Source organism: Apodemus sylvaticus, chromosome 5 (genome assembly GCF_947179515.1).
Source record: "Apodemus sylvaticus chromosome 5, mApoSyl1.1, whole genome shotgun sequence".
Taxonomy (NCBI): Eukaryota; Metazoa; Chordata; class Mammalia; order Rodentia; family Muridae; genus Apodemus; species Apodemus sylvaticus.
The window spans coordinates 21,056,705-21,083,740 of record NC_067476.1 but is presented as its reverse complement, the minus strand read 5'-3'; the positions used below and the strand labels follow the sequence as shown (position 1 = coordinate 21,083,740).

Genomic DNA, 27,036 nt, shown 5'->3' with positions numbered 1-27,036 from the left:
TAAGCCAACCTGTGAGAGAGAATGAATTACAGGACAGCAAGGGCTACACAAAGAAACCCTTGTCTCAAATGTGTGTGTGTGTGTGTGTGTGTGTGAGAGAGAGAGAGAGAGAGAGAGAGAGAGAGAGAGAGAGAGAAGAGGAGGAGTAGGAGGAAGAGGAAGAGGAGGAGGAGGAGGAGGAGGAGGAGGAGGAGGAGGAAGAAGAAGAAGAAGAAGAAGAAGAAGAAGAAGAAGAAGAAGAAGCAGAAGAAGCAGAAGAAGCAGAAGCAGAAGCTATTTTTTTGTAGAATTACTAACTTATTCTTTTCTAAGTAAGATTTTTCTTCACAGCTAGGTCAATGAACACCGAATAACAACAATATACATAGTTATGTTATCTACATAATCATGTGACTTTGTAGCTCTTAGATCCCATTGCATATTGATAAGGTTTATATTCGAGCATATAAATTAATATAAAATCTATGCTTTTGTTAAACTTTTTTTTCTACCCACTGTGATCTACCATTTTAAAAGAATTTAAAATAGAAATTGACAGTTTTATTATGTGTTAATTAGTATAGCAGTATCCCATATTTATTCAGCAGTCCACAAGTTTATTGATACTTATGGAATCATTTCTAAGACACTCATTGGTGCTATTACCATTCAGAAGGATGACAGCATAAAACAATGAGAGTTTTTTAACTGTGGAAATTTGGTTATAGTTGTATATGTCAAGCATCCCATTCTGATTTCTAATATATTATATCAAATAATTTTCAGTTTTTCATGAATATAACATTATTTAGCATACGCTTTGAATCCTGGAAACCTAAAAATTAGATTTGGTTCCCAGCACTGACAAGGAAGTGGTGGCGTGTAAAAATGAGTACTCTGTTAAAAGACTTTTGCACTCATCCAGATGTCCAATTTTTAAGCATCACGGCCTATCTTAAGGCTCCCCTGTTTCCACCATATCTTCTTATATTAATGCATAACACTATGCTTGGGTTTTAGAGCATAACCCCAGCATTTTTAGTGTGTTCATCTCAAAGAGATGGTATGATGAATTATGGAAATTCAGTTTATTCATATATTGCTCTAAACTAAAGAAAGAAACAAAACTTTGCTTGGTATAAGAACTAGTGTACACCCCTCCAGTATAGCCAAGTGTTGTTATAAGATGATATATGAAAGTAGAAGTAATTTGGAAGAAACGTTGTTAAAATGAAAATTGGCTACCTAAAGGAGTCCTCAAATAAAATTTCAATAAATTCACTCCCTTCTGAAAATGCTTTAGACAGAATTTTGTGAAAGAGCAATGTAAACACACGAAGCCAATCAATATTATTAATGATTGCTTTACAAGTAGAATTTCATGTAGCTATGCTATAAAAAAATGAAAGCCTTATTTATTCCATGGCAAAATGGTACCATCAAATTTCTAGACCTTTTAACCTAATTTTAAATTCCAGACATAGATTTTATTATCCCAATATGAGAAAATACATCCAAACACTGAAGAATACATTGATATTACCACAAGTGTTCTCTTAATATGGTTTACATATGAATAAGCATCTATTTATGCATGCAACATGCAGAATAAGATTAGTCAGTTACAAAACACCATAATATTTTGTCAGTGTAACTGAATTGAAATTATAAAAATTTCAAAGATCTGAAATTACCACTTGAATTGATAAATGAAGATACATTTGGCATAGCATAGCACAAGGTATTTTTGAAGATGAGAACAGAGTATATAAAGTGTAGAAAGAAGAAAACCAAGTAGTTCTTAGAGAAAAGGAAAGTGCACTGAGAAGGGAAATTTGTGATGGTAGGCAAGTTAAACCAGGCTCTCTGTCTGATGGCTTCCTTTCTAGAAAAAAAGGGAAAGCCGGTGAGTGAGCCACAGCTCTCCTCCTGTGACCCAGCCTGTCACAGACATTCCTGGAATAACTCTGTCCTATAGATAAGGGGAAATTACTTAAATAATCCAACATGGTGTGCTTTTCATCTCCTCTGATTTTTATCCTAACCTTTAAAATGGCAAGCTTATTATTTTCTGAATAAAAGACTCTGTAATTACAAAAAAGGAAAGTCAAATTGAATGTAGACTCATACATAATTTAAAAATGTTACAGGCATTATTTGTTTGATGTAGTGATGGGACTGTCTGGCTGTGTTTAAATTTATCGTGGATTTTAGCACTTTAGTTATCCTGTATACAGATTTTTTTTAATATTTTTTAATTTTTATTTTCGATATTCATTATTTACATTCCAAATGATTTCCCCTTTCCCAGTTCCCCCTCCCCATAAGTCCCATAAGCCCTCTTCCCTCTGCCATTCCCCAATCACCCCCTCTCATTTCTCTCTCCTGGTACTCCCCTACAAAGCTGGATCAAGCCTTTCTAGGAACAGGGCCCTCTCCTTCCTTCTTCTTGGGTATCATTTGATAAGTTAATTGTGTCTTGAGTATTCAGAGCTTCTGGGCTAATTAATATCCACTTATCAGTGACTGAATTCCATGTGTATTCTTTTGTGATTTTCCAGTTCCAACCATTTGCCTAAAAAATTCATGAATTCATTGTTTTTAATTGCTGAATAGTATTCCATTGTGTAAATATACCATATTTTCTGTATCCATTCCTCCATTGAGGGACATCTGGGTTCTTTCCAACTTCTGGCTATTATAAATAAGGCTGATATGAACATAGTGGAGCATGTGTCCTTATTGCATGCTGGGGAATCCTCTGGGTATATGCCGAGGAGTGGTATAACAGAGTCCTCTGGAAGAGTTTGGGAGATATGACGAGTCTTTTATCGAACTTTAACGAAGTGAAGACATTTATAAACAAAACAAAACAACAACAACAAATTCTTAGGAATCAAACCTTATTTCTCTCAAAGCCTGGAGAAGTGTTCTACCATTGAGCTTTAAACACAGAATTTATTCTATTTTTTGAAACAAGATGTCACTAAATTGCTGAGGTTGTTCTTGATATGACTGTGAGCACATAGAGACCTCTGACTTTGTGACTTTGTATCCTCTTACCATAACTTCCTGAGAAACTATGATTAAATCTCTCTCTCTCTCTCTCTCTCTCTCTCTCTCTCTCTCTCTCTCTCTCTCTCTCACACACACACACACACACACACACACACACACTCACAATTTTACTTTTAAACAAATTGTTGTTTATTATTAAATTCTGTCTTATATTTTCATGAAAAGCAAGAAAGATGTCAGATATTCTCTATGATTCTGAAGTTTTTTTCTTTAGAGTCAGAATACCAAATGCAATTATATACAGTCTAGTTGTAACTCTTTTGGAGTTATTCATTATCTACTGTTTGCCTTTCAGTTTCCTAAACTATCTAATACTTTCTCTTTAAAGAGTTTACAAAGACTCTCATGCATCTGTGGGCCCATTAAGCATTATAATGGATACACTGGGTTTTGCTACTGATGTCAATGTAAGCCAACTCCAAGAAATAGAAAATTTTCATGGAGACTTAGATAATGTAGTATATCTCCAGGCCAAAGACCAGGGACTAAGATGACCCCCTACAGCCTGAAGCCATGGAAGATCTTGTTCTATGCCTTCTCCTCTCTTTCTCATACTATATGCACAAGTTCCAGAGTTACTTTCACCTTCCTGTTGTCTCTGCTACCTATTTACTTGACCTATTTCAACACATGTGCCCCCTAGGTGGACACTATACCTGTTAGTTTAAACTATTGAGAGAAAAGGCTCTAGTGCCTCTCTCATCATGTGTTCGGTCTGACCTACTCATCTTTGATTAGGTCAGAACAGCCAACTATTAAAGTTTCCCTGTTAGCTTGGACCTCTCAAGAACACTAGCTTAGAGAAGCAACATTTTTTTCAGAGAGGCATGCTGAACAGGCCAGGCATACTGTCCATCATATCCAATGTGCAGACACTTTGGGGAGAATCATTAGAGAAATGTTTTCACAATCCAGGGATGCTGGATGAAAGTGGAAGCCTGCGTGTCAAGTTTAATTTCTCTGTGTTTGTGTATAGACTGAAAACCAAGGACAACAGAGGTTTCACCAGCAACAAAAGTGAAAACACCAAACAAGTAAAAATCAATAACTAACTGTCTTACAGGCTTAACTAGACAGAGAAGATTGTTTAATTGTTTACCTTCTACAAGGTTAAATGGCAAGCGCTAATGGAATTTAAATTTTTACCTCTTATAAGAGAGATTCATTACCCTTTCAGATTCTTTATTGCAGTCAAGAATTGCAATATTAAATATTTAATATTCTTACTTTAATTCTGAGTATTCTTTAATTACTATATATAATGTGGAAAATTGCTTTCTTGTTCAACTTTGTATATATAATGGACAAAAATATAGAACTGTATTACAATTAATGTGCATTGAATAGCACTAAGTTACAAAAGGGTTCAGAATTAAGTTCTCAGAATAATCCATTTAAAGAAATTATACATCATTTTCATGCGATAGAAACTATTTACTTACCATCATTAAGTCATGATTCATAGACATTGAATTTCTTGATGGGCCATGATCAAATTCACTGTAGATATTCTCAAGTTTTGCATATATGCTTTCTAGCTTTGAATCCACCCTCAGATGTTTCCATTGTGAAAATTATTATGTGAAATATCTTGCACTGGAACATTTTTTAGAGTTAAATAATGTTTTGCAATTCTGAAAACTATTTGGAAATCTGTCATCCCCCTCTAATCCCCATCACTATATTTTACCAAAAGGTAAGAGAGAAGGACACAAAATCCTTGATGGAAATATACCTAAAGATTTCATGCCCTTGTTAACAAGATTTCCAGTGCTGTGAATGTAGGTACCACCAGCCAAAGTAATTCATAGATTTATCACTAAACAATAAACAATAAAAAGAAAATGATCAAAATCCAAGAAACAAAAATAAGCAACCACTGTTAATGCAAACAAACAAAACCTTGTTTTAAGGTGTTAGTATGTGTAATAATTGCTTTGATTTAAAATTTAGGGGTTGTTGGCAACTTGCCTGTAAGCACAATACACTATCATTGTCTGCACATCTTACTTAGGGACGTTTGATCTATAGAGAAGTTTACTAATGATTCTCAATGTTTCCGGCTACCTTCTATCATGCACAGTGTACACATCGATAGCAAAAGAAGACTGTACTTACAGTTAATAAGATGTCAAGGTTAAATCTGCTCAGCATATGTGATGTGATAATGGATCTGAAATGAGTACCTTCTCTTTCCCGGAGAAGCAGAGATAAAAGAACTAGATGAGTAGCTGAAAACGCCAAAGCATCCCAGTCCTTGGTGTGTTATTAGTAAACCTTCTTGGAATTAAAGATAATACTTTGGATATTATTTTATTTTAGTCTGAGAATTGATGATAGGGAAACCATAAAACTAGAAGCATATTCATAGCACTATGAGAGTATTCTGGATGTAATTATCTGTTTTGGGTTTGTAATTGAATAAAAAAGATTGCTAACACAGATATAGAGTCTAAGAGAACAAAGGCAGAACTGATGTTGTAAAGGCCTAGGGTATAGAGCAGGATAGTACTGTTCTCCAGGAGACAGTATACAGCAGTTATTCTCAACCTTCCTGAGGCTGCAACCTCAGGTTGGTCCTTACAGAGGACTAGAGTTCAGTTCCCATTGACTCACAACCACCTGTAACTCCAGCTACCGGGAACTCAGAAACTCCAAAGGGCTTTTAGAGTTACTGCACTCATTCTACCCCCCCCCCATACACCCATATAACTAAAATAAATTTACAATCTTTTAATAAAGGACTTAGGTGTTCAGAAAAACATTGAGAAGAACATGGGTGAAATTGGATTGTAAATCCCATTTTATTTTTTTATGTATTTTTGATATAGTTCCTGGAGTAGATTATAGGAATTCCTCTTGATTCTAAATTCAAAAGGTAATACAACAAAGGGTGAAACTGTCCTATTTCAGATCAAACGAAACAGCTTCATCTAATTAGTAGAAAAATGAGGCAACTCCAATTTCAAATACTCAAAGCAAGAATGTGAAAGCAAACAACAAAGCAAGGCCCAGTGAATAACCTGTTTCAACACAGCATTGAGTAAGGACCAACGATTCTGGTTTCCATTCTCAGCAGCAGAAATTATTAGGAAGAATGTTAGTGACCCATGCTAGGAGGCAGAGTACTGTAGCTACAAAACTCATAAAACCTATCAGTGCAACATTGGCTTCAGCTACAGAATGAGACTCTATCTTACAAACCACACAAATCACTATTGGTTAGTAGCCAAAATTTGAGCAAGTGTTATATTATGTGCATTTGTTAAAATGTTGATTATGACAGGTACACTGTGATTTTGAGATGATGCTCTTGTTCTTAAGAAGCTTACAGTATCAGCCATAAAGGGTTATGATGTTTGCTGTAGTCTCACATCATAGCCTCATATGATACAGAGTCCATGAAAAACAGCTGGGAATAAATTTTGAAAGATGGGTGAATCCAAACATAGAGAATAGCTCAGCTATGCATTCTACCATCTGTAAAACTTTTGTTTATGTTTCAAATTCTCCCAAAATAAGGAGACCAAAAATGGCATGTCATGGTCCATGGTGTTCTTCTGGCCATGGGAAAATATGCAGATTGAACATCTCTAAATGAATGTTACATCTTTGTAATCTTTGTAGTAGTGTCTGAATATAATAGAATGGGGACGATACATTAAGTGGAGCTATGGTTCAGGAAATACAAGAATGATAGGTACCTTTTCAGTCCGGAGTACAATTTATCTTTTATATTTCAGTTATAGTAGAGGTACATTTAAGTTCAAACAGTTTCATCCATAATTCTTGTTGACTTCAAACTTGCTGTGCTGGAACTTTTGGTCCTTATTTCCAATTTCTGGGATTATAGATTCCAACCCAGTCTACTGGGCGTGGCCTTAGCTTTTCTCTTTAATATGAAGTGTTAAGCAAAAGTCAAAATTGGCAACAGCAGAACATGCTTGTTCTAATGGTACAGATATGCGCCCAATGCCATGGCCAGGGAGTCATCTTTGGAAATTCCCTTTGTATTAGTTATTTCTGATTCTATAAATGCAATGAGAAAAGGAAACTCATTGAAAAAATGGTTTATATTTGGCGAATACTTCCAAAAGACCTCTCTATAAGTGGCAGAGAGTCACAACAGCAGATCCCCAGAGCTGAAGAGTCACATTTTTAATTATACACACAGTGGAGAGAGAAAATTGAAAGTAGAGTGAGGCTAAAAGCTCTTAAAGTCTCAGTGATATACTTTCTCTAACAAGGCAATACCTCTTAGGGGTCCCCCAGAACCCACCTAAACAGGGCCACCAACATGGGACCAAGGGCTCAAATATTTGAACCTGGGGGAAATACTTCTCATTGAAATTATGCTTCTAATTTCTTAAAAAGTGTGACCAGAGCACATTATATTCAAGGAGGTTCAAATCAGTGTTAAGAATAATTTTCAGTGTTTCTTGGATCCTAGGTTTTCTACAATGTGTTTTAAGGGAGAGCAGATATGAATTAGTTCTTTTCTCTTTTGGTTCAGCTCTGTTTCACATATCCAAACTCTTCCTGTTTTTCTTCATTTTTAACATTTTTCTCAAGTCTCTCACATACATAGTAAATCATCTATATGACGTGCATACACATATATACATATATCTATGTACAGTTTTTCATAGGTGTGGCTGACATTAGTCTCAAGTTATTATATCCATGCTTATTATAATGTTTAATATATTTGTAAATCATTTATCTCAGTCCTGAAGTTTCAATATTAATTAAAAAACTAGTAGGAAAAAAAACTTTTGTATTGTTCTTTATAACCTAATTCACAACAATAAATTCTCTATACCAGAATATCAAGCTTACTTAAAATTTAATAAACAGCAAATCCAATGACTTCCCCTTGAAGGACACTTTTATTTTGGTTTGTGAAGTTTGATCCACCCAAATGTCTGTGGTTGTCTGTTTTCTCTGACCTCTGATCTCGCCTGACATCTGAGCTCTTTTGTCCTCTTTTCTCCTTTTGTCTATTTCTATAACTGTAGGCCTCCAGGGTCCTCACTCTATTCTCTTTGTTTCTTCTGGATATGATCCAATAAAGCCAATTCATGATAAGTTTTCATTTCCAGACAGGTCTTTGTATTTTGTTTGTTCCCTTTTTTGCTTGTTTGTTTCTTTTGGATTTTGTTTTAGATTTGTTTATTTCATTTTATGTGTGTGTGTGGCCTATTTGTATGTTTGTGACTGTTACCCAAGGAGGTCAGAAGAGGCCATCAGCTATCCTAGAACTGGAGTAGGAAACTGCAGCGTGAGTGCTGGGAACTACACCCTGGTCTCCTGAAGGAACTACTTCACTTAATTTTTAAATTATTATTCTTTAATCCTTTTTTATAGTCCAGTCTTTTTCCCTCTCCAGGTCTGCCCACAAACCACTCCCCAACCCATACCTCCCCTCCCTACCCCACCCCCGGGTCTCTAAGAGGATGTCTCACCATCTCTACCATCACACCCAGACCTCCCCACTCCCTGGAACCTCAAATCTCTCAGGGGTTAAGTACTTCTCTCACTGAAGCCAGACCAGGTAGTGCACTGCTGTATATGTATGTGTGGTGGTGGAAGCTCATATTAGCTGGTATATACTGCCTAGTTGGTGATTCTGTGTCAGAGATATCTGCGGGGGTGGTGGTTCTAGGTCAGCTAAGACTGATGGTCTTCCCATGGGCCCCCCTCCTCCTCAGCTTCTTCCAGCTTTTCCCTCATTCAACCACAGGAGTCCCAGGCTTCTGTCCATTGGCCAGGTGCTAGTATCTGCATCTGAGTCTATTAGCTACTTGTTGGGCCTTTCAGAGGGCAGCCATGCTAGGCTTCTGTCTGCAAGCACACTACAGCATCAGTAATAGTGTCAGGACCCTGAGGCCTCCCCTTGAGCTGGATCCCAATTTGGGCCTGTCACTGGATCTCCTTTCTCTCAGGCTTTTGTCCATTTTTGTCCCAACAGTTCCTTCAATCAGGGACAATTCTGGGTCAGAGCTTTTGACTATGGTATGACAACCCCATTACTCCTCTTGATGTTCTGTTCCTCCAGTGAAGCTGGACTCTACAAGTAGAGTCCACCACTGTAGTGCACTTCATACAAGGTTCCTCCATTTGAATACTGAGAGTCTCTCACCTCTCAGATCTCTTGTGCATTTTAAAAGGTTACCCTATCTCCTACCTCCTGATGTTGCCTGTTTCCATTCTTTCTACTGGCCTCAGTGCTTCAGTCCTGTTCCCACCACCCCTGATACCTAATCATGTTCCCCCTTTTCCCTCTCTGTCTATTCTCCTACCCAGATCCCTCTATCCCTCTGCCCCAATGATTGCTTTCTTATCCTCCCAAGTGGGACCTTGGGCTTGTTAACCTTCTTGAGTTCTGTAGATTGTGTCCTGGGTATTCTGTGCTTTTTTTGCTAGTGTCTGCTTATTAGTGAATACATACTATACATGTACTTTTTGGTTCTTGGAGGTTCCTCAGTAAATTGGAAATCAATTTACCCGAAGGGCCATCTATACTACTTTTGGGCATATTCCCAACGGAACTTCACCATGCCACAGGGGCATGTGTTCCACTATGTACATAGCAGCCTTATTTGTGATAGTCAGAAGCTGGAAACAACCAAGCTATCACATAACAGAACAATGGATCCAGAAAATGTGGTTCATTTACACAATGGAATGCTACTCAGTTATTAAGAATGAGAACATCATAGGTTTTGTAGGCAAATGGATGTTATTTCATCTCATATCTGTCATAGTCTCTGTATATCGCACAGTCCATGATGTGCCATCTTCTGCCATTTCCAGTGCCTGCACAATGACTAGTTCCCCTGACCTCTATAAAATGAACTACCCAGAAATGGGAAGTTCACAAATAAGAAGCTTTATGCCATGAAGTAGACCTTCTATAAATATAGCAGGTGCTCTTCTGCTTAGAACACATATGAGTTTGTACTCCTCATATATTTTGTTAATGTATTTTCTATAAAAGATGAAAAACACTCCTTATGAAAATTTATCTTGGGTAGGCTATACTCAAACTATGAATGAGGAATCTGGAGGTATCAGAAGCATGAAGGGATAAAGGAATACGAGAGGGCAGAGAAGGTGTGTGCTGGAATATGTTTATGCATTTTTATTTTTTCTTTACCAAAATAGAAAGCTGTCTGTCTAAATAGGCTCTCACTTTTTAAACTTGTAAGAATATTATAATCTTTCAAGAACACATAACAAACTCTGGCTGTACAGAACACCATGCATTTATGCTTAAAAGGTACATACAGAAAGAGCTAAGATAAAATTACATTTTAAATACTACTTCTTAGTTTGAAATGTAAGCTACGGTTTTAGATAATTCAAGAATGTTCAGAAAAGTAACTAAAAATTCTTTCTTCAAGTTTGTAAAATCCAATACTCTATACTACAGGCAATCTTCATATTGCTCAGTCACTGTAAATTAGATTATTCTTGAGATTATATTTAAGTCAAGGCAAGATGGTCTTCCCTTTACAAATGCAATTAAGTCTCATGAGTGGAAATCTTGTTAACTATTGTCAGGATAATTGAAATTGATTTGTGTTTACTAAACATTGTGAATACTAATCAAATATTAAACACTCAAGTGTTCCAGGTGCATTTAAACCTTTGGCAGTCTCAGTACTGCTTAAAAAGATTGCTTGTCCCAGAAGTCAGCATTTTGTTTCACCATTTTCTTCAAAATGCATTAAAAGAAATAGAGAAGTGTTCTTCATTTCCTTCATACAATTTTCTTCGTTGGGAAGTGTTGGGAATAGGTGTGGGAATCACAGTGTTTATGTCTTACCCCTAGTGCTGCAAACAGCAAATCTATTTTTTTTCACTTCTTCATTCTATTCCAGGTTTGTTGCTCTCTGCCCCTCACAACATTACAGAACGATACAGAATAGGTTTTATAGGACACAAATATTGCTAGCAATTTGGAAAGCAGGTTGAAGATAACGTCTGGTGGCTCACATACCCTGGCCTGGTGATTTGGCTTGCTTCAACAGCTTGTACTGAATAGGATGGATACACTGAGTCTATGAGGCTTAGAGAAACTCTGCTGATACAAAAATAAACCCACCACAGTCATTGGTTTTAAGGAAATTTTACAGTTGTTGCTTAACCTGCTCCCTTATGCCCTGCAATATTCATTAGCAGATTTCTCCGTTTATGACTGATATTATATGGAAATGGTTATGGGAAGCTAGCAGATGTAACTACTGAAATAAATTAGAAGGAAAGTTTTGCATTTTTACAGATGGCTCTATCAAATATGCCTTCTCTCTCTTCATATTAACATTTACTTTTCTTTCAACAGAAAACTTTTCTTTACTGACTATGGGAATGTTCCCAAAATAGAGAGATGTGACATGGATGGGATGAACAGAACAAGGATAGTTTATTCAAAGGCAGAACAGCCATCAGCCCTGGCTTTGGACCTCGTCAACAGATTGGTTTATTGGGTAGATCTCTATCTGGACTCCGTGGGAGTAGTAGACTATCAAGGCAAAAGCAGGCATACACTTGTTCAAGGCAGACAGGTAAGTACAATTTTGTTAGAAAATGCAGCTAACATAATAAACTAAATATACGGCACTCTCCTACAGATTACAATCTGCAGCATTTACAATATTTTAAAGACAAAATGTTATATGTCACAAACTTAAGATGCATTTTTTTTTCTTTTTAATTTGGGAGTTCTAGTCACAATGATACTGAGATATGCCCATTGAATTTGTCTGGTTCCTTTAAGAAAATGTGGTGCATTGTGTGATTGCGTGTGATTATGTGTGATTGTGTGTGTGTGTGTCTGAGAGAGAGGGGGGAATTTATTATATACTAGCTTATATTCTGTGGTCCTGTTAGTAGATGGAAAGCCAATGGATGCTCAGTCCAGGAGACTGGATGCCCTGGTGCATTCCTAGGGAGCTGCTTGTCTTTACTCTAAGTTGAAATCCCAAAGAAGTATGTTCTTGCATCAATAAGGGAATGCCTTAGCAAGAAGACTGGTGAACTTGCCAGCTAGAGTGAGGGAAAACAGGAGAAAAGCAAGATTCTTTCTTCTGTGTTCTTTATGTGGGCTCCCACTGGAAAGCATTTTAGGGTGGTTCCCACTGAAGGTGGGCAGATTCAGATTTAGAGTGGATATTCTGATCTCAATGACACAATCACAGATAGCCTTCAGAGATATGGCCAGCAGGTTGATAGCCAAGCTTCATCATCACAGCCGTGACTCGGAGACTCCCCTTGTTTCTTTCTCCCTCTGTAAAAAGCAAACAACACTTAAACCAGAACACAAAAGCCAAAGTGCAGCACTTGCAAGAGACTCCTTGGAACAGGACAGATGTCATGACCTACTTTCTGAAAACTCATTTAGAGTGTTTATTCATACGGAGCTGCATAACCATCTGTCCCAGGGGACATTAAAAATAGTCTGCGAACAAAAGCAAATGTGTGCTTACGAAAATATCCTAATTATTTTAATAGTGTTAGACTTAATTTTGCCAACTGACTCATTTGTGTGCTTCTAAATGAGAATTTTGTGAAATTTCCAAGATCAATATTCTTGCCTGTGTATTAGATTTTGTTTATTTTTAAGCAATGTTCCATAAATACCTTATTAAGCTGAGCTGATGTATGCCTTTTCAGTGGTATTTCCCCCAACACTTTAGCTCTTTTTCATATGTTCCATCAATCTCTTGTGAGGTTTAGAGTTAGTAGAGTTCAAAATTAAATTCCTTTTATTTCTTTTATACTGTGAGGTAGATATATTATGTAATACCTTTACAGTGATTTTTTTCTTTCTTTACCTATATAATGCAATTCACTTTCCTTGATACCTGGGACATATGTGTGTGCATGCGCGCACATTCAGTCCAATATTAGGACAATTGTTTTCTTCAGAACATCAAGTATCCTAAAGAGTGCTTATGTTCTTCCATGTAATTAGTTTGTAGTATGATGATGACAGACTTTATTTTCTTTGTTGCAATTAAAAGTTAAACATTGAACAGAGAATTTAAATGATTTACCTCATAACTAACCACATAAAAATATTTTAAGCTTTTGTACAAATGGCTTAGTGGTTAAGGGTATAAACTGCTCTTACAGGGGACTCTTACAGAGTTTTCTGCATGTTAGAGTACTCAAGACCTGTAAATTCAGGAATCTGACATTATCCTCTGGCCTCAGTGGGCACTGTACTCACATTCACAAATCAACACATAGAAACATTTTTAAAAACAATAAAAATTAGGTCTTTAAAAAGCATTTTAAATGTCTAGTCTTGGCTTTCCAGCCTTGTTATTATTATGATTGTTTTATTTATTTATGCTTTTATACTGTATGTACACGTGTTTGAGGGAGTGCAATATGAGAATGGCAGACAGACCACTCTGAGTTCAAGTAACAGGTGCTTCTACAACTTCTGGCTTATTTGAATAGTGTTGGGGTTTAAACTTGGGTCCTTATGATTGTGCAGCAAGGTCTTTTAACTGGTATGAAATCTATATCCTGGGGTGGTCTAGGAGTTCTGAGTGCAAATTAATGGAGGACAGAGTTTTTACCAATTGAGCTAGACTCCCAACCATTGAGTCTTCACTTATCTTGTTTCCTCATCTCAGTTTCTTGTCTTTGGCTGGCTCCCTAAACATATGCTAAGTCTGCAACCAAGAAATCCAATGTAGGTATAGTCATTACATGTTTTAAAATATGGAAACAGATTTATATGGAACCAAAAATGTGAGGAGCGTGTAGCTTCTGACATAGGAGCAGATTTCCCACCCTGGCCAGTTATCTCTTACGTAGCAATGGTTTACCTCATGAGATGTGGACTGACATTGTTTTTAAAAAAAAATAACAGCATGTCTTGATGACAGACAGTACATTGTCTAATACTCAGAACAAAGGAAGGAGTGATGCTTGTTTACACTTTCTATTGTGAGAAAATCCATGAACCAAATCAGGCCTAGACCATTGACATATTTGTTGGTGTGATAAATGGTCTCATAAAGGCACATGTCCCTTTTTCTCACAGCGTCCCTGTGAATCCACTTACAATGAGGTACCATACTTAGAAAGTAAGTTGGAGGCTTTAACATGGAGTTAACATGGGATCCTTCACATTCTCTCCTGTCATTCATTTCTAGACTAGACAAGAAGAAAGATAATCCTGAAACATCCTCAAAAACCAGCTTTCTTTTATCCCCACCTATAAACTGGGTGAGAGAACCACAATTCTCCATCTATGCTAGAACTATGCAGTGGGCAAGATGTTTTAGTTAAGAAAATTTTTACCAATTGGTATGAGTGGTTTCACAAACAAGACACATGTTCTCCAATTCTCAGCTGCAGATCTATGTATTTTAGCAGAACCAAGATGCTGCCTCTAAAAAAGGGATCAGTGGTTCTCATAAAAATCCCTTGTAACACTCAGTAATAACTCCACATATCCAGACCAGAAACATTTCAAATTAAGTATAATGTAATAGAACCAATAGCCTCCCTTCCTAGCAGGTTTCAGGGAACAAGTGCATCAGTCTGCCTTCTACCACTGGAAACTATGAACATCAAATGTTCAACCCTCACTACAAAACACAAAAACTTTGCCAAAACAAACTTAACTTTCTAATTAAATTGTATGCATAACAATCAGCATCAATATTGCATTCTATTTGCCAGCATGAATAGTCTTTTGAAATCATGTTTCTGAGTGAAATGCTGAAATTTTATCTATCAGTACTGCATACTTGTGATTTCTTTCCCTACCATTTCTGTTTGTTTATTTAGTCTTTTTTTTTACACTCCAGATTTTATACCCCCCCAGTCCACCTCTCTGACTGTTCCACATCACATATCTCCTCCTACCTCCACCCCCTACCCCTGTCTCTATGACGATGTCCCCAACCCTGACCCCCTTAGTCCCTCAGCCCCCATACCACCAGATGTCCCCACTCCCTGGGGCCTCCAGTCTCTTGAGGGTTAGGTGCATCTTCTCTGACTGAACCCAAATCCAGCAGACCTCTGCTGTATATGTGTTGGTGGCCTCATATCAGCTGGGGGATGCTGCCTAGTTGGTGCTCCAGTATCTGAGAGATCTCAGGGTTCCAGGTTAATTGAGACTACTGGTCCTTCTACAGGGCTACCCTCCTCCTCAGCTTCATCCAGCTTTTCCCTAATTCAGCCACAGGGGGTCAGCAGCTTCTGTCCGTTGGTTGGGTGTAAATATCTGCATCTGACTCTTTGAGCTGCTTGTTGGGTCTTTCAGAAGGCAATCATGATAGACCCTTTTTTGTGAGAGCATCATAGCCTCAGTAATAGTGTCCAGCCTTGGGGCCTCCCCTTGAGCTGGATACCACTTTAGGCCTATCACAGAACCTCCTTTTCCTCAGGCTCGTCCCCATTTTTGTCCTTGCAGTTCTTTCAGGTCATAGTTTTTGACTGTGGGATGGCAGCCCCATCTCTCCATTTCTTACACTACATAAAACTTTAATCTAATCATAACTTAAAAAGAAAATGTGACTTTCAATTTATGAAACAAATATTTAAAGATGTTTTCTTCTTAGGCCATTAATGGGAACAACTGTGATTTTGTAGTGATTACGTATCCATGATTATATGGGCAAGTAGCCCATAAAATATTTCAAATTATATTTTTTCTGATATAGCATATTAGTGAATGCATTTCAAGGTCTGGCTATTGCTATCCCTGAATAGAAACTATAAAATATATATTCCTGATGAAACATGACTATAATCATCCCCCATGCATATAAAACTATTTTATCTACTACTGTATAATATCTTATTCTTCAGTTAAAAGAGCAGAAATTATTAGAATGTTTCATTGAAAAAATATATGATAATATCCCTCTAACTCTGAATAGTCTTCACACTTGCAATAGTAGTTTTTCTTTCATAGTAGAAAGAGAATAATTAAAAGTCAAAACTATATTTGATATTCTTTGCAGGTTAAACATCTCTATGGCATAACTGTATTTGAAGATTATTTATATGCAACCAGTTCTGATAACCTAAATATCATACGAATAAATAGATTTAATGGCACTGATATTCACTCAATAATTAAAATGGAAAGTGCTCAAGGAATCCGAACCTATCAGAAGAGAACACAGCCAACAGGTAAGCCACAGGGGCTCTTTAAAAGCCCTCATAACAGCAGCTTAAATGGGAACATAGTCCTTGTGCTTCTGTGAGGTGTTAAGGGGGGTATCATAAATTCTCTGTCGTGACAGCAGAAATGTGCATGTCTGCTTGATAGAATAGAATAGAGCTCACTTCTCAAGTCTAAATGATAAACTGCTCAGCTCCTATCAAATCATTTCTACAACCATGGGATTGAAATGATGGCTGGGTTCAGTCTCAGGAAACAGCTTTCCATCGTGATGTATGTAGAAAGCGAGCCCACACACTATAGTTTACTTTTGAATTTTATTACCATTTTCTGGGGGGCAAATTTTAAACCAGGCTATTTGCTGTGACACTTGCCTGGTGTTCACTGGTCATAGTTTGAGGTCTACTGATTTAATATCCCAACTGCTTTATATTTTTGAAAACATGTTCTTAAAAAAAATAAAGTTAACTGTAGTAGTTTTAAGTGTTTCTTAAGAGCACAAAATAATTATGTTTTATAGTTCTTTAATAATGCTATTTAGCAGCCCAATGTAATTCTAGTAATGTAGCATTATTAAAGCAAAATTTCAATACCTTAAATTTCTGTCATTTTTCTACACTTATGTTTGAAATTAAAACTGAACTAGGATTATTTAAATATCAATGTATATCCATCAAAAACACTATAGGTTTATAGAAAATTCAATTTTGAACTTTTCACACAAGTTTATTCAATTTGATATTAGACTTCTTAAATTTGCTAATTATTCATGGGGAATTACTATGCACCAGGATTTATTCTAAACACTGGGAATATAATAGTAAACAAAACATAAAGTGTTTTTTCTACTTTTATGCAATTTAAACTCTAAGAAAGGCAATATAATACAAAAAGTATGCAAATTATTTATTTCATTAGATAATAACTACTATAAAAGAGAAAAGTAGGTGAAAAGCTAAAGTGTCACAGGTGGAGAGTTTGCAATGCTTTTTGAATGGGCAAAGAATGCTCTCTAAATAAAACCTCTGAGAAAATGAATAGGAGAAGCATGGTTATTGGTGGATTGAGAAGGTTTCAGAAAGATGTGTAAGCTCAAAGTCATGAGTGAAGAGCATTTCTATACTGCTATGCAACCTCCAGAAAGCTTGTGCAGCTGAAGCAAAATGACTTAAGGAAAGGAAAATGGAAACAAAGAGAAATCATAGAAAATCTGGCAAGTAGGACCTTATAGGTTATTATAAAGCTCCGTGTTTTTTTTTTTTCCACAAAGTAGAGACCGTAAGATCATTCATTCAGCAGAGTGTCATGGGTTGTATAGCATTAATGAACAATCCACAGACAAGTGGAATGGACAATAGGCTCTTGTAGGGAAAGGCAGCTTATTAGGGAAGATGGCAGACTGTTACAGGATAGAAGTAGCAAGATTAAAGAAAACTGGGGAGGACCAGTGTCAGCTTGGACACAGGTTCCTGGGAGAAGTGCTGATAGGGAACAGCAGAAACAAAGGACTCTTCTTGGGAATTATTTGATATGTGAATTTGGGATGTAAACAAAGAATATAGGAAAAAAATAAAAACATTCTTTGAATTTGAAAAACAAACAAGAAAACAAGAAAACAAAAAAACAAAACAAAACCAAAAAAACCTAAAGGACTCACAGTCAAACAGTGGTTCAAGCTGGCAGCCTGTGTTCTGCTGGAGACAGTTTTCCAGACTGCTTTCTGTTCTGTTTTCATTTTCTCTGATCGTCGTCTCTCTCTCTCTCTCTCTCTCTCTCTCTCTCTCTCTCTCTCTCTCTCTCTCTCTCTCTCTCTCTCTCAACATTTATCTCTTTTTATTGCACATGGGACAGTTCTCCAAGTGGTTTACTCTTGGTATTATACAAAATTCTGGATAGCTCAACTTTTGCAGAGCATAACCCCAGTCTTTTATTTTACATATCAATACATTGAATACAATGAATATCAATTCATTCCAGGTTTCCTTTTGATTATCCTGATTCAACATCCCTAGATATGACCCAGCCCTTTAGTTCTTAGGAGATACTAAGCACACATTTTCTTTTAACATGGTAAAAGAATTTAGAAATCTGCCTTCCTCAGTTAAATACAGACAATAAAATAGCTGGGTGGGACCCATCCTGACTCCCTGTGTCTCAGGCTGCCCCTGAACTCAGGAATCTGCCTGCCTTTTTATTTTTCTGACAAGCTGGCTCATTAATGCAGCTGCCTTTGTTCCTTTAGATTCTCAAAGCCCCACTTATAATTCATATTGGATCCTTATTCTTTCCATAGTTAAGACATTTTTATAATTTATATAATTATATGTTTTTAGAGTTCTTTCTAACAGTCTTAATGGCACTCCTGAAAGTCCTGTTTATCATTTGGAAGGAAAGGGGAAGAGGAAAATGAGCTATGACCTTAGAAAACTGTGTACCTTAGGAGAATCTATGCAATGAAAAGCTGTTTCTTTTTCCAGAATGCATTAATAGTGAGACACACACCTATGCGCACACACACACATACACACACACACTCACACACACCCACATACACACAAACACAGTTACACACACACACTCACATACACACACACACACACACACACACACACACACAAACACACACTCTTAGTCAATAAAGAAGAAAAGTGGTAATGAAAAGGAAAAGGGATGTGCTGGTGAGGACAGGATGCTTTATCTACTCAAGTCACTTCATAAGCCTGAAGACATTACTCATCAGCAGTATCGCTCACCAAAAGAGCATTCTACTCATTTTTTATTCTCTTAGAAAATGACTGATACAGAAAGAAGAAAGCACAAGGAAAGTAGTGTGGCTATAAAATAATTTTTTCATAATTTTCTCACTCTCAACTAAGAGTTGATTAAACGAATAATCCTAAGAATATGCAGACTTTCACAGATACAGTTACTACATTACTTCTTTTGCCCATGTTCTTTCTTATTAACATGGTCCCATTTCAACTTTGCTCTTCTCTGGTTCCCAGCAATCATAAAACACCACTCCATGCCACAATTTTCTTATTTAAATTTAGCCTCTAATTTTCTACAACTACAGCAACACACATACTTTGCTTATTAGCACGGTTCTCACAATAACAATGGACTCAAATATTTAAAAAGCATGTTGTGGCTTAGCACATATCATCAGTTCAGATATTAACTAAACCCTGTCTCTCCCAGAGTGGAGCTCATTAGCTGCTAGTGCCAGAGAAAAATCTTTCCTCACATTCCTGCATTGGGATTATTTTTCTGTTACCTTTTATGATTGTATTTTTTCTCTTTTTTTAAAGTATCCAAAGCTTGCTTCCAAAGAGACAAAACATTTTGCTTTTATTTGTATATATATGAACACACTAAATTAATGATTCTTAGGTTTGAAACATATCTAAGGAAGATTTCGCCAATCCCCTTCCTCTTCTATTGGGTTTAATGTTTTCCATGTTATAGTATTCAATATAAAATTCTGCTAAGATTCTACGTCCTTACACTGTGAAGTCTGTACATAATTACCTTGTCTTGTTTTCTGTCTGCTGTAGTGAGAAGCCATGCCTGTGAAGTTGATGCTTATGGGATGCCAGGGGGATGTTCGCACATCTGTCTGCTCAGCAGCAGTTATAAGACACGGACCTGTCGCTGCAGGACTGGCTTCAACATGGGGAGTGATGGCAGGTCATGCAAAAGTATGTCGTTAGAACAAACATTTTGCCAGCAGGCAACATTTCAGATGGTTATTTCTTTCTTTAATTAGCGGCATCAACATTCATAAGAACAGGAGACAGCGTACAATTGCTTTCTAGACATGTTTCCCTTCTCAAAGTTAGGATTTACCTTTCTTGTCAACAATGATAAGAATTAGGATTCAAAGGATAAGCAGGCTGAGAAAGAAATTAGGGAAATGACCCCCTTCACAATAGCCACAAATAGTATAAAGTATCTTGGGGTGACTCTTACCAAACATGCGAAAGATCTGTATGACAAGAACTTCAAGACTCTGAAGAAGGAAATGGAAGAAGACCTCAAAAAATGGGAAAACCTCCCATGCTCATGGATCGGTAGAATCAATATAGTTAAAATGGCCATTTTGCCTAAAGCACTATACAGATTCAATGCAATACCCATCAAAATCCCAACTCAATTCTTCACAGAGTTAGAAAGAGCAATTATCAAATTCATCTGGAACAACAAAAAACCCAGGATAGCTAAAACTATTCTCAGCAACAAAAGAAAATCTGGGGGAATCAGTATCCCTGACCTCAAGCAATACTACAGAGCAATAGTGTTAAAAACTGCATGGTATTGGTACAGTGACAGGCAGGAGGATCAATGGAACAGGATTGAAGATCCAGAAATGAACCCACACACCTATGGCCACTTGATCCTCGACAAAGAGGCTGAAAACATCCAATGGAAAAAAGATAGCCTTTTCAACAAATGGTGCTGGTTCAACTGGAGGTCAGCATGCAGAAGAATGGGAATTGATCCATCCTTGTCTCCTTGTACTAAGCTCAAATCCAAATGGATCAAGGACCTCCACATAAAGCCAGACACTCTGAAGCTAATAGAAAAGAAACTGGGGAAGACCCTTGAGGACATCGGTACAGGGAGAAAGTTTCTGAACAGAACACCAATAGCGTATGCTCTAAGAGCAAGAATTGACAAATGGGACCTCATAAGGTTACAGAGTTTCTGTAAGGCAAAGGACACCATCAAGAGGACAGATCGGCAACCAACAAATTGGGAAAAGATCTTCACCAATCCTACATCAGATAGAGGGCTAATATCCAATATATATAAAGAACTCAAGAAGTTAGACTCCAGAAAACCGAACAACCCTATTAAAAAATGGGGTACAGAGTTAAACAAAGAATTCTCACCTGAAGAACTTCGGATGGCGGAGAAGCATCTTAAAAAATGCTCAACTTCATTAGTCATTAGGGAAATGCAAATCAAAACAACCCTAAGATTTCATCTTACACCAGTCAGAATGGCTAAGATTAAAAATTCAGGAGACAGCAGGTGTTGGAGAGGGTGCGGAGAAAGAGGAACACTCCTCCACTGCTGGTGGGGTTGCAAATTGGTACAACCACTCTGGAAAGCAGTCTGGCGGTTCCTCCGAAAACTGGGCACCTCACTTCCAGAAGATCCTGCTATACCACTCCTGGGCATATACCCAGAGGATTCCCCACCATGTAATAAGGATACATGCTCTACTATGTTCATAGCAGCCCTATTTATAATTGCCAGATGCTGGAAAGAACCCAGGTATCCCTCAACAGAAGAGTGGATACAAAAAATGTGGTATATCTACACAATGGAGTACTATTCAGCCATTAGAAACAATGAATTCATGAAATTCTTAGGCAAATGGATGGAGCTAGAGAACATCATACTAAGTGAGGTAACCCAGACTCAAAAGGTGAATCATGGTATGCACTCACTAATAAGTGGTTATTAACCTAGAAAACTGGAATACCCAAAACATAATCCACACATCAAATGAGATACAAGAAGAAAGCAGGAGTGGTCCCTGGTTCTGGAAAGACTCAGTGAAACAGTATTTGGCAAAACCAGAACGGGGAACTGGGAAGGGGTGGGAGGGAGGACAGGGGAAGAGAAGGGGGCTTACGGGACTTTCGGGGAGTGGGGGGGGGGGCTAGAAAAGGGGAAATCATTTGAAATGTAAATAAATTATATCGAATAAAAAAAAAAAAAAAAAAAGAATTAGGAGCTCATGAGGCTAAAGAGCTACCAAGCTTGCTGACCTCATAGGAGTCCTCAAGGAAGATTTGTAAGGAAAATGTTTCTTTAGGTTTTTAATATCCTGAGTAAGGTTCATGAATTTAAGGTATATACAGGATTGGTTAGAAAATCTTCTTAAGTGAAGAAAAATGCACCTCAAAAATAGGTGTGATGCTGGGTTGACACCTTCACATACAGCAATGTAGTACAACTGGAAAGACCAATGCACACTTTTATTCAGTAGCAAGGGGACTGAGTTTACTTCATTATTTTATGCTACATTAGCAATGTTAGTCAAGTATCAATCCTTTCAACAAATTATCAAAAAAATCTCCAAAGATTATAAGCTATTAGAAATGCATTTACTTAACTTTTGGGATTTGACAGAGTACTTTAATGAATATTTCCAAGCAAAGCATACAAGATTTTTAAAAAAGAAAATAAATAAATGACATACAGTTTTCATTTTTATTTCTAGTTTTCTGTTGCTGGAAACATAAGGAAATTAGGTTTCAGGTTCCTAAACCTGTCTGGATCATTGAGATCCTAGGTCTAAGACCTCCAGATTGGAGAAGTTGAATGTGTCTACATGTTTGTGCAGCATAGCTAAATGGACTTTTGCCCTTGAGAAATGACAGCATATCATTGGCAGTGTACAATCACACGAACGTATACATGCAGTGTACACAAATACCTTCGGAGAAAATCCTGAGCTCATAGTTAAGTTTGATTGAACTTTCATGGATGTTGTACTTTTTTGGTGCTTAAGTAAATACTATTTTTACCAAATAAAAATAGACTCAAAATCAATTGATTCTTCTTATTTCAAATTCTATAAGTTTCCTATAGCAGAGCCAAACACCCGGTGCTGTCAAAACCCAGGACAACAGCAGTCCACAGAGGAAAATGCTAATGTAAAAACACAACATTTTAGCTGAGGTCAGGGAGTTAGAACACTAGTTACAAGTTCCAGAATGACACCCTGTAGGACATTATCCCAGTGCACATGGAAGTGTCTTGTCTTTTTTCTTTGTTATTCCAAAGGGTGCGTGGTCTGGGTGATACTGTACTAAAAAACACTTGTATTAGATGTTTACCCACAGAAATTACAAGCATAACTGTTTTCTCGTTTTTTACATTAGAATGGACTTAGGAACTTTCTACCATAACTCAGGCAGTGTCATTGTCTGATACAAAATTTACACTTCAGTTGTTATTGCATATAGAATACATACAAAGATACACACAAAAACACACACATGCACACAAAAAGTAAGGTAAACATAAAGAAATATCAAAATAAGACTGAGCAAAAATAATTATCATTCTTACAATTTTAAAGATCACAAATAGGCCTCTGCTAACAATAAAAGTACAGGTTTACATATAGATAACTGAAAATTCATTAAAAAATATAAATTAAAATATGCCATGTTATTATTTTTTATTACAATAGAATATTATACTAGCATTAAAAGGAATGGTTTTGAAGATATTTTAATGATGTGACCAAATATAACTAAATTGAATGTTGCTAAATTTTGAAAAATAAGCAAACATATGGATATAATATTTTCCTAAAACCTTTTTACAGTTACAAGAAATGATGTTCCCAAATAAAATGATACTACTTTTAAATCACATAAAATATTATTTCTAAGTAATATACTTTTGAAATGAGATAGGCAACAATTGGTGTGATAGCAGACATATAGTTGTAAACATACTTTATCTTATAATTACCATAATTACATCTAATGAAATATATGCAATAACAGAGGAAATGAAAATCTTCTTTCAGGGTTATGATAAAACAATGGTGTTGATATGTAAAGTTCATTTTCTGTGTTGATTCACTCTGTTAAGCCTTACATTATCCCCATCACACTGGAAAATGGTTTCATCATAACACTGGAAGATTTTCTTTAAATGGTTTTACAATGAATGAAGATTATGCAAGGCTTCACATAGTACGGAGAGGGGTAATTAAGTGTATCCAGCAGGCGCTATGAATCTACTGCCTTAGTATTGAACTTGGTATTGGACTTGGACCCTGGTGAAACTTAGTCAGATAGTTCAAAAGGTTAGGAAGATTTGCAGTGTTCCTCCTGACCTATAATAGCAGTGAACACCTATAGGAGTTTACATCACTGCAGGTCAAACAGAGAACTCCAGGGCTACAGCCGTGGAGAGATGAAACCAATACAAGAAAATGGAGAAGGGGGAGGGGTGGAAATGCTGCTTTTTTGGGTGATGCAGTCTTATCTATGTTTTTGAAAGAAAAGTAAAAGGAGAAAAGAAACTGTGAAAGGAATGAAAAAGAAAGAGAAAGGCCATCCTGATTTTGTATTGTAGTAACTATGGACGCTGTTTTACTTTGCTTGAAATATTTTTTTGATTGTTCGCTTTTAGTGCTGCCTGTGTTATACATCAGATTTACCGGCAGACGTCATCAGCCTCTGACATTACAACTAAGCTGTGAAGTCAACTGATGCTATCAGCTGGCACTAATTCATCTCTCATAAGAAATAGTCACCGGTTTGGACAGCAGAACACAGTAACATTCATGTTCATGTCCCCGAGACCCCATGAATCTTTTGTCAGTCACAGTCTGTATATGGCCACTCAACTCCATACTGCAGCATTTCAATTGGCCTGAAGTTTGCAGCAATGTCAAATGTAATGAGTGCAACAGAGAGCATCTTCAGAGAGCATCACCTCAATTGTAATGAATTATACAATTAAATGTACCGGATATTTTAATAAATTTCCATTTCACAAGTTACAAGTTATTCAATGATCTGTCATGTTTTTGCTATACAGGCAGAAGAATAATTAACTAAATATAACCCATTCAGTGAAGTAATTTCTGTTTTAATTAAAGTAATGCAATTAGCTGGCCTTCTTGCATCAAGATCCGTTTGGCATATTTTGGAGTTTAATTTCTAGTATTGAATTTTAAAAAAGCCTAATTGTGCCAGTTAATTAAACAGTGGCATTCTGCAGTGTAAAGAAGATTAGTCCGCTTGGGTTGTTTATGTTTGTAATCTTTCTTCTGCAGGGCCAAAGAATGAATTGTTCCTCTTTTATGGGAAAGGACGCCCAGGAATTGTTAGAGGAATGGACTTGAATACCAAAATAGCTGATGAATGCATGATCCCCATAGAAAATCTGGTAAACCCCCGTGCTTTAGATTTTCATGCGGAAGCTAATTATATCTACTTTGCTGACACGACCAGTTTCTTAATTGGCCGGCAGAAGATAGATGGCACAGACCGAGAAACCATCCTGAAAGATGGTAAGTGACACTGTGTGACATTAGCATCAAAGTGCTCAGAGTGGAAGGCCTGGAAAAGGCTACATCCATTGTGTTTCATTGTGTCACACACATTCCCTATTCACCTTCTTTACTTAAAAGTATTTTATAATTTTATCAACTCAGTGACATTAATTTCCACAGGTTTCTCATTCCTCTATGCTAATATTTTATTGAAATACTGAACATGAACTGTCCACTACATTTGTAGCACTTCAGAAAGTAAATAGTGATTATCACTCATCTTTTGATAAAATATACAACTGCAAGGATGCCTTTATAGACTTGATATAAGACTTAAGAATATGAAAGAATTCTGTAGTATTTGGTCCTCATTAGAAAAGTGCTTATCCCAATAAAAGTGGCACTATACCTAGAGCTATCAAATTCTGTCACATTGTTTCCAACTAAAATGGATTTCATGGCCTTGCTCTCGAAGGAGGAAATATCTTTAAAGAAAATTAAAATCTTAAACTTATTTCATTTTCAAGATAAATTTTGTAGTAAATGTAATAGGTTGTAAGCCTCATGTCCATATGTTTTGCTTAAACCAGTGTAGATTTATCTTAGGAACAGTTAATCAAATAATAACATAAGCAAAAGTAGAAAAATATAATCATAATAAAACAATAGAGCAATATCATATCATAATTATAGATCTCATTTTCCTCATATTTAAAGCATATTTGCTTCTTTAATGGTCTAGAAGTCTCTGAATCAAGAGCCATTTGTTGGATATTATGAAGGACAGATTGCGGGCCTAGCCTATGAGTTCACAGTTTAAAGGAATTTTAAAAATGGCTACCTTAATAGACCATATGATAAGCATATGGAAATTTAAAACATTGCAATATTTGATTAATGAAATAAAAATTGCCCTCAAGAAACAAGAGAACGGTCTAGGCAATAGGAACAACCTTAGTCTGCAGAAAGTGACAGATACCTTTACATGGACATCATCAGAGGCTCCCTTGGTCATCATGTCATTTGTGAGCTACATCTTAATGCGGAGATGCTAAGGGCAGAGACGAAACTTTGATGCTGCCGGAGAAGTTTGTGGAAACATAATCTCCAGAAATAGGATGTATACCCTCCATGGATCACTATTTTGGAAGTTCAATTTGCAGAAAATAGTGACAAAAGAGTTTTGCAAATTAGAAGTCAGTATGATGAAAAACCCAATTCTGCATAATATAAATCAGAAGTATTCCCCATATAAGATAAAATGTGAATAAAGTCATATTTTAGGAAGACCCATTCAGTGGTCAGATTCACAAGGAGCCAAAGAACATACAGACTCAAAAGAGAACCCCAAGCTTTCACAAGGATCTGTGAAGTGGAACAAGAGGTTCATGGGAAGATGATTCACTCAATTCAACTATATTTCAAATGAAATTATTAGTGATGGAACTCTCACTCTCCAAGAGATGCAAATGAAATTTTAAAATGAAATACGAGGCAGTTTCTGATATTTTAAAAATAGCTTACTGATTAAAAAATATGTCACCAAGATTTTGTATTCAAGGAGGTTCTAATTATACATTTTGCTTTCAGTGACTCTGGCAGAAACTGTCTTGCTACTTATCTCTGAAGTAGAATCCCAGAATTTGGGACAATGGACTTGTACATTTTTGTCAAGCAGATTGTTTGGACTATTCTGCTTTTAAAAGACTCTTTCATGAGTCATGAAAATACAATAGAGAGGATCTTAGTTTCCTTTTGAAAATCTCAGTTCTCTTTG

At 36.6% G+C, this 27,036-nt stretch overlaps 1 protein-coding gene across 1 annotated transcript in view; it reads left to right on the top strand.

Moving 5' to 3' along the window:
- The window catches only part of Lrp1b (LDL receptor related protein 1B), a 1,719,438-nt gene that overhangs the window by 791,011 nt on the left and 901,391 nt on the right, over positions 1–27,036 (top strand). Inside the window, exons 8-11 of the mRNA XM_052181021.1 lie at positions 11,405–11,627; positions 16,056–16,227; positions 19,777–19,920; positions 25,041–25,277. Coding sequence (XP_052036981.1) covers positions 11,405–11,627; positions 16,056–16,227; positions 19,777–19,920; positions 25,041–25,277 — 776 coding nt within the window. The remainder of the gene's footprint in view (positions 1–11,404; positions 11,628–16,055; positions 16,228–19,776; positions 19,921–25,040; positions 25,278–27,036) is intronic.